Source organism: Myotis lucifugus, unplaced genomic scaffold, assembly GCF_000147115.1.
Source record: "Myotis lucifugus unplaced genomic scaffold, Myoluc2.0 scaffold_414, whole genome shotgun sequence".
In the NCBI taxonomy this organism is placed as follows: domain Eukaryota; kingdom Metazoa; phylum Chordata; class Mammalia; order Chiroptera; family Vespertilionidae; genus Myotis; species Myotis lucifugus.
Window position 1 is genome coordinate 767670 of NW_005871462.1, and position 15280 is coordinate 782949.

Below are 15280 nucleotides of genomic sequence, written 5' to 3' on the forward strand. Positions count from 1 at the left end.
TGTTATCCCAGTATTTACAAGTTTTAGTCTGATTCTGTGCTCTGAGTGTGTGCTCTAATTTTGTTATGATACACAGAGAGTGAACATGCCTACTCAGAATTTGTGATTCTGAGGACACACAAAGGAAAGATGCATGTTCAGGACTATGCTAAATCCTGTCAATAGAGAAAAATAAAACCAGAAGGGGTCACAGTCTAGTCGTGGGAGATAATTACATTCATTCAGGTGAAAGAAATGCTCTTAAAGCTGTGTGACTGAATGAGATTACTAGTGAATATGTCCAAGTAGAGAGAAGGGGCATGAGGACCATTGAGCCGTGGGGAGATGATGATGGGAGAACAGGGGACCCTGTCAGGCATAGGGTCTCCTTCTTTCTCCAGTGAATATTGATCGAGGCAATTGCCTGATGCTAGAACATTTGTGACAGTGACCTTTGAGGATGTAGCTGTGGAATTCAACCAGGAGGAATGGACTTTGCTAGTTTAAACTCAGAGAAATCTATACAGAGATGTGGTGCTGGGGAACTATGAGAATCTGTTTGCAGTAGGTAAGATGGTACCATTTCTTCATTTAAATTTTTTCTGGAACAAATATTTCTTAAGTGACTCTATTACAGGCAATCTGCTGATTAATGGGAATGCCCCGGTAGACAGAGAAGACATTGTTTCTGCTTTTATAGACCTTACTCTCAAGCGGCTTTCCCATGAAAATGAAGATCTGTTCATTGTACTAGTTTTATTTTCTCTATGGATAAAAGGCTTAAGACCTCAAAAATGTATATACAAGTTTGAGCCTGGATTTCAAGGTAAATACCAGCAACCCTTTTTAAGTATATTGAGAGAGAGAGTATGTGTTTGCTTTTGAAAGTTTTCGTTTCATTTGGAAGTTTACTGGCATGGTAGAGTTACATGAAAATTTTGTTGTTTCTCAAGTTATACCTAACAGTATTTGATATCCCTGAAGAGCAGAATCTTGGCCCGTGATTTATGAAAGTATTTGATATCCCTTTCCATGTTCTTAACATGAAGGATCTTTCAATGAGAGGAAGACATCAACTATGCACACCTGGTCTGATCTTTCAGGTGGGACAAAGAGAAGTGCTAAAGACAGTGGGAAAAAGTTCTCCAAAGTGAGGGAAAAGGCATATGTGATTCTTTTTTTTTTAATCTTTATTGTTAAAAGTATTACATATGTCCCCTTTTTTCCCCTATTGACCTCTTCTAGCCCGCCCCTGACCCCAGCCCCAGGCCTTCAACACCCTATTGTCTGTGTCCATGGATTATGCATATATGCATACAAGTTCTTGGTTGATCTCTTCACATACACACACACACCCTCCCCTGCCTTCCCTCTGAGATTTGACCGTCTGTTCCATCCTTCTTTGTCTCTGAATCTATTTTGTTCATCAGTTTATTTTGTTCACTGGATTCCACTTTTGAGTGAGATCATATTATACTTATCTTTCTCTGACTGGCTTATTTCACTTAACATAATATTCTCCAGGTCCATCCATGCTGTTGCAAATGGTAAGAGTTCTTACTTTTTTACAGCTGCACCGTATTCCATTGTGTAAATGTACCACAACTTTTTTATCCACTCATCTGTTGATAGACACTTAGGCTGTTTCCAAATCTTATCTATTGTAAATTGGGCTGCTATGAACATAGGGGTACATATATCCTTTCTGATTGGTGTTTCTGGTCTTAGGATATATTCCTATAAGTGAGGTCTCCGGGTCAAATGGGCATTCCATGTTTAATTTTTTGAGGAAACTCCATATTGTTTTCCACAGTGGCTGCACCAGTCTGCATTCCTGTCCTCTTTCTACCCAAAAATGGGTTGGCTAATTGTTTCCTCAGATGTCGTTTAACATGTCCCTGGGTTTCTCCTCTTCCCCTTTTCCATAAACTGTTAATTAGGTTAAAGGATTTGTCAGATTGTGTTTTTGGGGGGCAAAAATATTCTATAGTTGTTGCTGTTTCTTGTTGCATCATGTCAGAACTCACATGATATCCAGATGCCTCTTTTGTGATGTTATGATTTGTCAGTTGATTCTGGTGTCAGCTCAATCCTTCATTTATAAAGTTCTTCAGCTTATTTATGAAATCTTAAATTATCCCCTAGTTAATAAGATCTTTATTAATTGCAAAAGGGAAAAGGGATAACCCCATCAATCTTTGAGAGGCTCCTTGCTTTCTGGTATAAGGTGTTCCAGGATCATCGTGAACATCTCATGTTTTACATTGGACTCAGCTATTTCCAAAATGAGTCCTGGTTTCTTTCATAGGCAAATGGCATTTAGAAGCATTTTGACACTAGAGGGGCTCATTGCTCTTGAGCTGTTACTGACTCTAGGCATTTTTTCATGGTTCAGTTTAGGAAAAAGTTTTTTAAAAAATAAATAATAAATATATACTATATTCCCAATTCCTAATTGTTCTTGGATAGGGAGATAAAATATTAAGAGCAAACTGTGTGTATGTATATGTGCCTGTGTGTGTGGTTACTCTGCAGCTAGTGTGAGGAAGTTGCAGGTCTGTAACTGTTGACTGTCAGGCCTAGACTCTCATGGCTTCTTTCTTTTTCTCTAACTCTGCTTGCTCAGAACTCTGCCAGGTGAGGAGGGAGACACAGAAAGGGAAGAATGGGTGCAGGATTGCTGACATCTTGGTCACAGGTATGTGGGAAATTATACTCTTTCAAAAAAAAAAACAAAACCCAAAACATTGCTGTCCCCAAAGAACACATCTCTTGCCCATGACCCACAGCTTCCCATTCCTACTGGGCCGGCCTCAGGCTTCCCCAGTTCTCTGGGCTTCTTAGAATGGGAGAGCAAATGCCTTACGAAAGGCTTCTATTACTACAACATTTGTTAATGTTTTTCCAGATAGTCCTCCAGATTGAGTATGTTTTATATACTGTGGGGTGCTATGAAGGAAAAGAGAGATTTTTCACTAGAGGAAACATTTGTTCATTTTCCAAATATGTTTTCTCATCCTGTTGTACAGTCAGTCTGTACTAGATCTTGAATAAGATTAGAAGAGTCCTCAGAATCTAAGTGTGGAAATATCAAGTCAACTGTGTGTTAGAAAAGCTGGTCAAACCATGAGCTTGAATGAGATGGTCCAGGGAGTGAGAGTGAGAGAGGAAAGTTCCAAGAACTGAGCTCTGGGGCAGACCATGAGAGGCTTCCAAAGCATGTCTGAGCTTCCTATGCACTGAGTCTCCTTCCCCAGTCCTGGAAGCCTCTCTCACCATTCTTCTGGCTCAGTGGATGAAGAATGGTTGGCTAAGGCAGAATGTGTGTGATGTTTCAGGACTTGGTGACCTTTGAGGAAGTGGCGGTGGACTTCTCCCAGGAGGAGTGGGCACTCCTGAACTCTGCTCAGAAAATCCTGTACAGAGATGTGATGATGGAGAACTTTAGGAACCTGGCCTCCGTGGGTAAGGTTGGCCTCATTTATTCATCTCTACATGAAGCAAATAGTTTTTCATATATCATGTTCCAGGATCTGTGAAAAGAATAACAAGTTCTGGCAGGTGTGGCTCAGTTGCTTGAGTGTCCTCCCATGCACCAAAGGTTGCCAGTTTGATTCCTGGGTTTTAGGTTTGATCCCTGGTAAGAGGCTGTTGATCAATGTTTCACTTTCACGTCAATGTTTCTCTCTCTCTCCCTCTCTCTTCCTCTCTCTCTAAAACTCAACAAAAATATCTATTTTAAAATAAGAAAAGAATAACAATATGTGGTGAACCCCAAATGGGTGGTTCCTGCCCTTATGGGGCAGTCTCATGGCTTCCCATGAAAATGCACTGATTTCATTTTCTCTATCATTAAAAGATGAGGTAATTTGCATTGTATATCTGATCTTGGCCTTGGATTTCCAGGGTCAGTCCCATAAGAGACATGGAATATGGTGTTTGTTTTGGAGCCCTGTGAAAGCTCTCTGATCTGATCTGTTTTGCTGCTCCTAAAGTTGCACTTGCAACTTCAGACCAGAGTATTGGAATCAGTTTTATGGAAAGATTTCTTGCCTCCTTCTCAGTGCTCCAAAATCACGTCTTTTCCATTAGCAGGGTATCATCTCTGCAAATACAGTCTGATCACTGAGGTGGAGCAGTAAGAACTGAGGCTAGGGAAGAAAAGAATTCTCCAAGGGGCCTGTTCAGGTGAGCCCCAAGCAGAAGGGAGTCATTGTGTGAAGCAGCCATAACTGGTGGTGCATTTGGGAATGTCAGTGTGGGAAAAGGACGCTGAAGCCATTTTATGGGCTTTCCTTCTTTCAACATATTTCCATTCATTTCTGTTCTGATTTGGTCTCAGAAAGACTTTTAATTCCTCTTTCTTTTAAAAAAAAATACATATTTTTTATGTATTTCAGAGAGGAAGGGAAAGGGAGAGAGAGATAGAAACTAATGATGATAAGAAAGAATCATTGATCAGCTGCCTCCTGCACACCCACACTGGGGATTGAGCCCCCAACACAGGCATATGCCATGAGAACCTTGACCTCCTGGTTCATAGGTCTATACTCAACCATTGAGCCATGCTAGCCGGGCTTAATTTCTCTTTCAATTTCACATTTCCTTGAATAATTTCTGTTCAGTCCTCCCTACTTTGCTTTCCAGGTAATACCCTCTCTTATTGTCTCAAACCTCCAGAATCCTTTCTAAGTAAAATACCTCCCATTTCCATTGCTTGTTCCTGTCAGTTACTCTGGTCATTGGTTTCATCTTCTCTTTCACATTTTTATTTCTATATTTAGTGTTATTATTTGAAAACAAATCCACAGAGTACTTACCTTATTTTTTTTTTCATCCCTACTTTTTCTCCCAATAGTTATAAAAATTTTCCTCCTTCAGTTTCAGGCTGGGCTACTCAACTTAAATCAAAACATGCAATTCCTATGCAGAATGTTCCTGAAGAAAAAACTTCTAATGGCATAAAAATGGTAAGATTTACTAGGGATGGCTTTTTATATTACGAGAAGTCTGTAAATTTCAGTAAATTAAAACAGCAGCAGCACCCATACAAGGAGAGACAGTTGAAGCAAGTGGCAGAGAGCTGTCTCAGGGAAGACTATGAATCTCACAGAATTTGAGAAATCTCCAATCCTACCTCAACACTTGCTGCCTCACAGTAAGCAGCTTCAAAGAGAATACCAAAGAATAAACATTTATTTAAATGTGATTTGTTTTTAATTATTTAATACATAAGTCATTTATTCCTTACTCACCATTACAGAAACTCTGTATTTAGGATGCCCTTTGATTGGAATGAATGCAGTGAGGCTTTGGAAGCATTCTGCCCATTCAAATTGAAGGAATTACTAGGGCAAAATCATACATATGCCATAGAATTGGTAAAAATGTCAGTCATAATAATGGACTTCTTATATGTGGCCGAATCCACATGGAAACGAATTCTCAAGTGTAATGAAAGTAAGAAAGCTTTAGGTCACCTCTTATTCCTTATTCAACAGGCACCAACTCACCCTGGTGAGAAACCTTTGGAATTTGATCACTATGGAAAATTCTTCAGAAAGAACTGTCACCTTATTTGTACAAGATATTGCAAGGGACAGAAATGCTACAAATATAAAGAATACAGGAAAGATTTTGACCATTTCTTAACTCTTAGGAGTCATATGAGTACTCACGCTAAAGACAACATTTCTGAATTTATTGACTGTAGCAGAGTTTTCAATCTAGAGTCATCCTATAGGGGACACTCAAGAACTCTCACAGGAGAGAAATCTTCTGAGTGTAATCAATGTCTTCTGTCCTTCAGATTACACTCTTCCTTTTCAGGACATATGCAAAACCCTATTGGAGAGAAACTCTGCGAATGCAGTGACTATGGACAAAGACCTTCCCTTAGGGTGCACAAAAACTCGTGTACTGAGAAGGGAAGCTCAAAATGTGATAAACATGGGAAGGTTTTTACTGGCCCCTTGTCCCTTCAGAAATGTGGGAGACTTCACACTGCAGAGAAACCTTATGAATGTAGTGACTGTGGGAAAATATTCATTTTTCACTCTTCCCTTAAGAAACATGTGAGATCACACACTGGAGAGAAGCCTTATGAATGTAATCATTGTGGAAAATTCTTCAGCCAGAGCTCTCATCTTAATGTGCACAAAAGAACTCACACTGGAGAGAAACCCTATGACTGTAAGGAATGTGGCAAGGCTTTCACTGTTCCTTTCTCCCTCCAAAAACATATGAGAACCCACACTGGAGAGAAGCCCTATGAATGCAGCGACTGTGGGAAAGCCTTTATTGATCAGTCATCCCTTAAGAAACATCGACGCTCTCACACTGGAGAGAAACCTTATGAGTGTGATCAATGTGGAAAATCCTTCAGCTCGGGCTCTTATCTTATTGTGCACAAGAGAATGCACACTGGAGAGAAAACCTATGAATGTAGAGAATGTGGGAAGGCCTTTAGGAATTCCTCTTGCCTGCGGGTACATGTGAGAACTCACACAGGAGAAAAGCCCTATAAATGTACTCACTGTGGAAAAGCATTCAGCACCAGCACTAACCTTATAATGCACAAGCGAATACATACTGAGCAAAAACTTTAAGAATGAAATGACTACAGGCTAGCTTTAAGTGGTCCTTCACACCTCATTCCTCACTCTAGAGCTCACACTGGAGAGAAACCTCATTGTGACCAATGGTGAAAGCCTTTAGGCACAACTTTCAACTTACCTTATACAGGGAGCTACCTTGTAAGTGTTACAGTTCTGTGGTTGTCTTTATCAGTGAGTGTTTCATCCTTAAAGTTTGTCAACTCATTAATCGAGTATTAAATGTAATGTAGCATTCTAAATTTCCCTTGATTTATGTCACAAAAGTTTTGATAGATAATGTTTTCATTGTAATTGAGTACCAGTTCTCATCAAGATGTCTTGGATCTATACAAGATTCTTGGATTTAGAGATGAGTTTTAATGTGAAAACTCTGCATATTTTAATTATCTTTTAGTTATAAATTTCTAATTTAATTGCATTGTGCACTCAATATATGGTCTTCATGATATAGATTCTAAATGACACATATTCAGATAGAAAATTGTTGGAGATTTGCTTTGTGGCCTAATGTGTCAGATAGAACCAGTTGCTGTCCCGTTTCATTGCTCCCTTCCTTCCTTAAAGTAACAGAACTACAATTGTGTTCAAGTTGGCAGTGTGGACAGGTTGATAAGGAATCATCTAGCTTTCCTTGTAGCTATGAGTGCCTATGAGCCCATAGTCCTGGCCCATGAGAAAGAGTGAGAGCTGCTCCTGGATTTTAAAGAAACCTATGGAAATGGGAGCATCTCATCTGGTATTTTCTCTTAACATTTTCTATTTATCTTATCTCTTCTTCTTTCTTAGGAAATAAACCAAAGGGATAGCAGTCATAAGCTACTGGTTATACATACAATAGTATTTGGCTGTACCAACCCTGGGTTGTTTATTTCTGGACTTCATGTAACATGAAAAAATAATAATAAGCTCCAAACTGGATTAAACCACTCTTGTGGGAAGATGCTGTTACAATGGATTTCACTCTCAATTGATAGATCTCATATGTGGCCAGGTTTTGTGAATCCTTCAAGTATAGTTGAAAACAATCTATATTCTGTAATCATCAGGTATAATAGATTTATCTGATAGATAAATCTTACTCTGTTTATTAAATCTGTATCGTTACAAACCTTATCTCCTGGTCAACAATGGTTGCTGGTACCATTATGCCAATAGGAATTCCCAGTTTGGGGTATAGCAAAGAAGGAAAATTTAGTATAAAACAGTTCCATTGTGAAACAGCAGCTATGGAATACCTTACTACTGTTATACCTCAATTATGAAGCAGCAGGACAGCATGGCTATGAAGAGGCTCTGGGGCTAGGTGGCCCTGGGGCAAGGCCCTGCTTTGGCTAGGCAGCTCTGTCCTGCTCTGTTCTACCTCACTCAGCCCCTGTGCTGGTATGCTCAGCTCTGCTCCAGTGAGACACTTTCCAAGATTTAGCTCCAGCAAGTCTTGTCATCAGGGGAACGGGCAAGTGTCCTCCTTCCAGAGGCAGAGGGGAGTTGACTTACATAGACAGAAGTCCCTGTCCCTGGTCCTTGATTGATCTGCCCTTATGCAAAGGAGGACTCCAAATCCTTGCAGTTTGACTGGTTTAAAAAGCACTGTCCTGACTCGTCACAAGGGAGCTATTCTGATTGGTCAGTGAAGATGTTGATGAATATGGCTGCACAGCTCCTATTGGATGGGAAAACCTCAGTCCTATTGGTTGGAATTCCTCTGTGAGGACTGGCTTGCAGAAACACAGTGCAGGAAGGCAGTCCAGTGCAGAGGCAGGCAGCTTAATGTAGGCTTCTCCCTAAAGTGTGGTTTGTGTGAGAGAACTCTGTATAGAAATGGCTGCTAGGCTCTGTTTAAAAAAATCAAGCCCAGTTAAGCCACCAGGAGCCCTTCTTAGGAGGTATCTTCTTTCTTAGGGTCCACACAGCTTACCCTCAAGTAGTTCACCAAAAAATGTATGTCTTTATCTAGAGAGGGAGCCAACACGTAAAATGCTAAAATGGATAAATCTACTTTAGTCCTGGGCCAGTTGTGGGATAGGCACAGAATCAGCAAGGAAGTGTGCACTGCTGTGGATTGGCTGTGGGCAACAGATTGGAAAGTGCATGCATAGATAAGTGGAAGCTCCTGGGGTTCAACGGTGCCTGGCTATTCTCTCTTTTGTTTAGTAGTGGAAATAGCCATGTGGAAGTTAATCTAAAGTTCCAACAGACAGACAGGAATGTGGGCAGCCTTTTGTCAGAGCTGGCCCACAGCTATTAACAGGCTTACTATTTTGTCTTTTTCTCTCATTCTCTGGTGTTGTACTTTAATTTAGAGCATCTCAATTTTTTTCTTGGTTTCAGAGTTAGGAATTTCTTCCTGAGGGATGTGTTAAATGTTACAAGGACCCTGGACCCTCAGAATCAGGTTGCAAAAAAAAAAATCAAGTGAATGAGAGAGGTCCCTATTTCTAGAAAGAGACATTGCAGTGACAATTTCATTAGTGACATTGCTACTGTAAAATCAAGCATTTTGAAAATATCCCTTAGTATTTCTTGGATACATGATGTCACTGCTGACCTCAACGAAAACAAATGTGATGGAGACAGAAAGATGCCAGATGAGTTGAAGAGAGTGGCAATGGAAAGTATAGACCTTTTTTTTTTTAATCCACCAAGTAAATTTGAAGAACTAAGAGGCTTTATTGAGTGATAAAGGAATCAGCCAGCATCCCATCCAACAACCAGAAGGGTTGTACAAGTGGAGGCTTTATTAGGAAAAAGGGTGGGGCAAATGAGTCATTAGCAAAAAGGGGGGGAGGTATTTTAAGCCAAGCCATCTTCTTTTGGGAGAAGGGAACTGCAAAGTCTAACTATCAAGGTCTTAACACAAGTGACCCCATTTTAGGCCTGTGGTTTTCTCATTAATAGCCAAAATATCCAAAAATTTGGAACAATACCCAAAGAAAAATGTTTCATTTTCATTGAAAGATAGGGGAATATAGAAGATACTTATGACATTAGACATAATATTGCATGCAAACTTTGGGAAAAAACTGGATAAGGAAGGAAAAAGTGATAGTGTAAATTCCCTGGAACGTTCAGAAGAGATGGAATAATTATACAAATAATTATTGAATGACAGTGGTAGCTAATGTTGTGATGGCATAGTTTCCAATGAGAGCATATATCCAGTGAGGCCCTATAACTGAGAACTGAACATCCTGGGTGAGATTCAGCCAAGCATCAGCTTGTCTAACTGCCAATTCGCGAAGCAGCAACTTCTTCTCATTCTATACAATTACTTTATTTACACTGCCACCCATGCAGACTATGGACACCAGATCAATATAATTGACCTCTGAGATAATAGGTCCTGTAGACCCCTCAACTCAAAATTAAACTGACATTTTATCCTCCCTAAAATGTTGCTTTTCCTTTTATTACCATTGCTGTAAAAGCTACACCATTAACTCTGGCACCCATACAGTTATTTCCAGGGGTTCTCAATCAGGCTGAGTTTCCCCCTGCAGGACAATTGGCAATGTCTGGAGATGTTTCTGGTTGTAACAGTACAGAGTTGGCATCTAGTGGGTAGTCCACAGGAACCTCTTAAAAATCTCACAGAACATGAGACAACTACTCACAAATAATTTTATAAACCAGAATGTCAATATTGTCATGGATTAGAAATGCTAATAGACTCTTGAGAACTAATGTTAAAATTTTTATCTAAAAAATCTCAGCCATTGTCTTTATTTTATAATGATACTAGAGGCCCGGTGCACAAAAATTTGTGCACTCGGGGGTGGGAGGGTCTCTCAGCCCAGCCTGTGCCCTCTCGCAGTCTGAGACCCCTCAGGGGATGACCACCTGCTGGCTTAGGCCTGTTCCCCAGGGGATTGGGCCTAAGCTGGCAATCAGACATCCCTCTGGCAGCCTGGCAGCCCTTGGGGGATGTCCACTTGCCAGCGGGGAGCAGACCTAAGCTGCAGTCGGACATCCTTAGCGCTGCTGAGGAGACAGGAGAGGCTCCCACCACCACTGCTGTACTGGAGCTCTGCTCAGCCACTGCTGTATGTGGCTGAGCAGAGCTCCCCCATGTGGGAGCGCACTGACCACCAGAGGGCAGCTCCTGCATTGAGCGTCTGCCCCCTGGTGGTCAGTGTGTGTCATAGTGACCAGTCATTCCCAGTCTTTCTGCTGTTAGGGACAGTTTGCATATTACCCTTTTACTATATAGGATAGAGGCCTGGTGCACGGGTGGGGGCCAGCTGGTTTGCCCTGAAGGGTGTCCTGGATCAGGGTGGGGGTCCCGCTGGGGTGCCTGGCCAGCCTGGGTGAGGGGATGATGGCTGTTTGCAGCTGGTCACACCCCCTTCAGGGTGGGGGTCCCCACTGGGGTGCCTGGCCAGCCTGGATGAGGGGCTGATGGCTGTTTTCAGGCTAGCCACACCCCCTTTAGGGTGGGGGTCCCCACTGGGGTGCCTGGCCAGTCTGGGTGAGGGGCTGAGGGCCGTTTTCAGGCTGGCCAGCAACTGAAGCACCCAGCCTCTCCTTTTTTTATTTATTTTTTTATTCTGGGATTTATTTACCTTCTATAATTGAAACACTGTTGCCGTCACTGGCGCTCCCAGCTCTGAGGCCTCGGCCGGCTGAAAGCAGGTATCTAGGGTTTGTTTAGCTTCTATAATTGAAACATTGTTGCTTTCGGGCTCAGAGCCGGGCTGCGGCAGGCCAGAAACCTTGGCTTCCTCCATCACTGGAGCAAGCAAGCCTCATGTTCTCTTCAGCTGCGTGGCTGCCGGCCGCCATCTTTGTTGAAAGTTAATTTGCATATCGCCCTGATTAGCCAATGGGAAGCATAGCAGAGGTATGCTTAATTACCCTTTTTGTCTTTTATTAGATAGGATTAAAAATATCTGAAAGAAATCTCACAGTCTTGCTCTGTTATTTTGTTCTATTGCATCTTTTTTATTGTGGTTAAGTATACATAACATACTAGTAAAATATACTATTCTAACAATTTTTAGGCATACAGTTCTGTTGATTTGACATCAAGAACATCCAGCCCAGCTAGTGAGGTTCAGTGGTTGAGTGTTGACCCATGAACCAGGAGGTTGCTGGTTTGATTCCCAGTCAGGACACATGGCCCAGCTTGTGGGCTTGATTCCCAGTAGAAGGCGTGCAGGAGACAGCCTATCAATGTTTCTATCTCTCCCTTTCTCTCTCTGAACTTAGTAAAAACATACTTTTTTAAAAAAAGAACATTCACTTTGTTGTACAACCATCACCACCATCCATCTCCAGAGTTTTTTCATCTTCCCAATTGAAACTCTACCCATTAAACATGAGCTCCCCAATTCCTTCCTTCCTTCTAATCTTGCCAATCACCACTCTATTTCTTATCTCTGTGAATTTTACTACCATTGGTACCTCATGTAAGTGGAATTATACAATATTTGTTGTTTTGGGACTGTCCTATTTTACTTAGCATATTTTCATCCACATTATACATGTGTAAGAATTTCCTTCATTTTTAAGGCTGAGTAGTATTCTGTTTTATGTCCATACCACATTTTGTTTATCCATTCACCCACTGATAGGTACTTGGGTTGTTTACACATTTTATTTATTGTCAGTATTGGTGCTGTAAACATGAGTGTTCATAGAAATATGTTTTGATTCCCTGCCTTATATTACTTTATTTGTTTCCATAGCTTCTTTCACAATTGAACTGTATTTATTGATTCACCTCTTTATTACTTTTTACTCCACTGGAGAGTAAGCTATATGACAACAGAGACTACTTCACATACATGTTCCTAGTCCCTAAAACATTGTAGGTTCTCGGTAAATATTTATTGTATAAAATGAATGGATCAGTCTTCTAAAAAGTCTATGTTTTATAATTACAATTAACCTTTGAACAATGCAGGGGTTATAGGCACCAACCCTCTGTACAGTCAAAAATCTGTGGATGCTCAAGTTCCCTATATAAAATGGTATAGATCAGTGCATATAGTCAGCTCTTCACACCCACAGACTCCTAACCAAAGACTGAAAACAGTACAGGTATTAATCTGTATATAAATGGACACCCATAGTTCAAACCCGTGTTGTTCAAGGACACTGATTTTTTACCCAAACATCACTCACTATGAAGCAGCTCCACTGATAGCTAAATTTTAGATAACTGGACTTGAGTAATAAATACAGAACTTGTGGGGTTTGCATAAATCATTCCATATGAAGTAGATAAGAAGCAAAGACAAGGTCACCTGGGCTGTCACCTATTTGTCTGTTTCCTTCCTGGTTATGGAAAGGTGGTAGTCACTAGAGAAGACTAGAGAAATAATCTAGGTTGCTTTATAAAATGTTTATGGAAGCTTTTTTATAAAACCTGGAGCTCTGCCAGACTTCCTTGGCATTGGGAGTAAAACATGTTCAACAAAACCCAAGGTTCCTCTGAACAAATGGTCTCTATGTTTGCAGTGCACAACTCTGGCTCTGTCTGGCAGGACACATGCCTTGTAAAGAGTTCACACCCTTTCTTCCTGAGAAGATTTGCTAGCATCTTCACTGATAAACTCTCTCCACTTAGATTTCAGAGCAACCTTCCTGCTAAGTCACTGGGCTCTCCTGCCCAGTCTCTCTTGCAGGTTCCTCCTCTCCCAGGGCGCCCCCGTGTCCTGTCCATGGTCTTGCATAGTCACACTTATTCCTTTGAGGATCTCAACCACCTTCCAGGCCTCAACGCTAATTATGTCTGTAACCCTCCAATTTTTACCTTCAGTACAGACCACAAACTGCAGACTCTACTGAAATGTCAAACAAACATCTCCATACTTTTCACTGTGGCACAATATACATAACCCAAAATTTACCATTTTAACTATTTTTAAGTGTACGGTTCCATGGCTTTAAGTACATTTACATTGTTGTGCAACCATCATGACCATCCATCTCCAGATATTTTTCGTCTTCCCCAAACAAAAATTGGTACCTATTAAATACTAACTCCCCATTCTCCTTCCTCCCATCTCCTGGTAATCTATGTTAACTTCTGTGTCTAATGAATTTGACTGCTGTAGTTATCTAATGTAAGTGGAACCTTATATTTCTGAATTTGGAATGTCACAATTTGAACATTTTAAAACCTGAACTTCTAATGTTTCCTTTCCTTCCAAATTTGCTCCACTCATAGCCCTCCCTGTCTCAATGGATGCAATTCCATTCTTCAGTTGTTCAGGCCTCCAACCCTAGAGATATTCTTGGTGTCTCTTTCTCTCACACCCACATCCTCTTGCTTCTACCTTTAAAATGTAGCCTAACTGACCGCTTCTCAACCCTTACACCATTATACCCACCTTGGCCCTAGCTACCTACATCACACCAGGATAGTACAAGTCAGCTCCAAGTAGGCTGCCTCACCCTACAATCCATGCTCAACCCAGCAGCCATAATGATTTTTAAAATCCTAGGTTAGATCATGTCATGTGTCTGCTCAAACCACACTGTTGGCCCACACACCAAAGGGTCTTGGGTTCAATTCTTAGACAAAAGCAGGTACCAGGGTTGCAGGTGCAATCCTGGCCCCAGTAGGGTGTGTGCAGGAGGCAACCAATTGATGTATCTCCCTCACATCAATGATTTTCTCTCTTTTTCCTCTCTCTCTCTCCCTCACTCCCTCCATCTCTCCCTTCCACTCTCTAAAAATCAAGGAAAAAATATTCTCAGGCGAGGATTAACAAAAAATAAATAAACCCCTGCAATGAGTCCTCAGTCACTCAGATGCCTGTCTTCCTCTTAGCTGCTATGCACCCCCAATAGCTCTGCTGCAGCCACATTGCCTCAGACAACCTCCCACCTCAGGGTCTTGCTATTAACCTCACCCTCTGCCTGGGGCACTGTTTCCCCAGATGTGCACTCACCTAAATCATTCACCATCTTCACAAATGTAACTTTCTCAGTAAGGTTTATGAAGACCACTGGTTTTAATATGGCAGCCTGCTCCTTCTCATACCCCTGATTCTCTTGATCCTGTGGCAGTTGAGCCTAAAATAATGACTGACAGATAGTAAATAATCAGTAAAAATAGGTTAGATAAGTTGAATAAAAATGTGGTTCTGAAGGGGCTGCCAGTAACATTGACTCCTCATCACAGATTGCCCAACGTGGAAAGAAGACATGCCTGTGCTGATCAGAATTTTTTTTTTACACATAGGAGCTTAAATAAGTCTAGTTTCTATTAATTAGTGAAGCTACCAGACATGAGTAGTGAAAGCAGCGGTTCCCCAGTCTAAGAAAATAAAGCTGATCATCTGAAAGGAAGTCATCGCAGTGTTTGAGCCCTTATGTGCCGTTGTGCTAGTGCACAGCTGAGCCAAGGATTCATACGCACGCAACTTTATTGGAAGAAGCAAGGAACACGGAACATGAGTTAGGCAGAGATGTGATACAGGGTAGAAAATACAGCCAATAAAATTTACCGTGTGTCATTTCCCACAGCAAGTAAGCTGAGTCTTCATCCTGAAAGGAAATTCTGGAAAGTGGCACAAGATTCAAACTTCAGAATTATCTCAGCTAAGGTGTGAAGGATAATGTTATACCCCGCGTCTCTCCATCAAGAGCTGTCCCTGGGGGTATGATTCCCTGTCACTTCTGCCACCATGTATTGGGAAAAGTAAGTTCCACCTGGTGCTGACCATGGCAGTCAG

The 15280-nt window shown here is 41.3% G+C and overlaps 1 protein-coding gene across 5 annotated transcripts in view; it reads left to right on the forward strand.

The window, feature by feature from the left end:
- The window catches only part of LOC102439473 (zinc finger protein 177-like), a 16199-nt gene extending 8399 nt beyond the window's left edge, over positions 1 to 7800 (forward strand). For 3 of the 5 annotated variants that reach the window (XM_023743811.1, XM_023743813.1, XM_014467794.2), the window contains 4 exons: positions 2606 to 2677; positions 3318 to 3444; positions 4861 to 4949; positions 5481 to 7800. In XM_023743811.1, coding sequence (XP_023599579.1) covers positions 2645 to 2677; positions 3318 to 3444; positions 4861 to 4949; positions 5481 to 6587 — 1356 coding nt within the window. In that variant the 5' untranslated portion in view covers positions 2606 to 2644 and the 3' untranslated portion in view covers positions 6588 to 7800. Of the gene's footprint in view, positions 1 to 1028; positions 1130 to 2605; positions 2678 to 3317; positions 3445 to 4071; positions 4168 to 4860; positions 4950 to 5480 lie in introns of those variants that run through there. The other 2 variants (XM_023743812.1, XM_014467795.2) reach the window with 2 other exon arrangements.
- The last annotated feature ends 7480 nt before the right edge of the window (positions 7801 to 15280 follow it).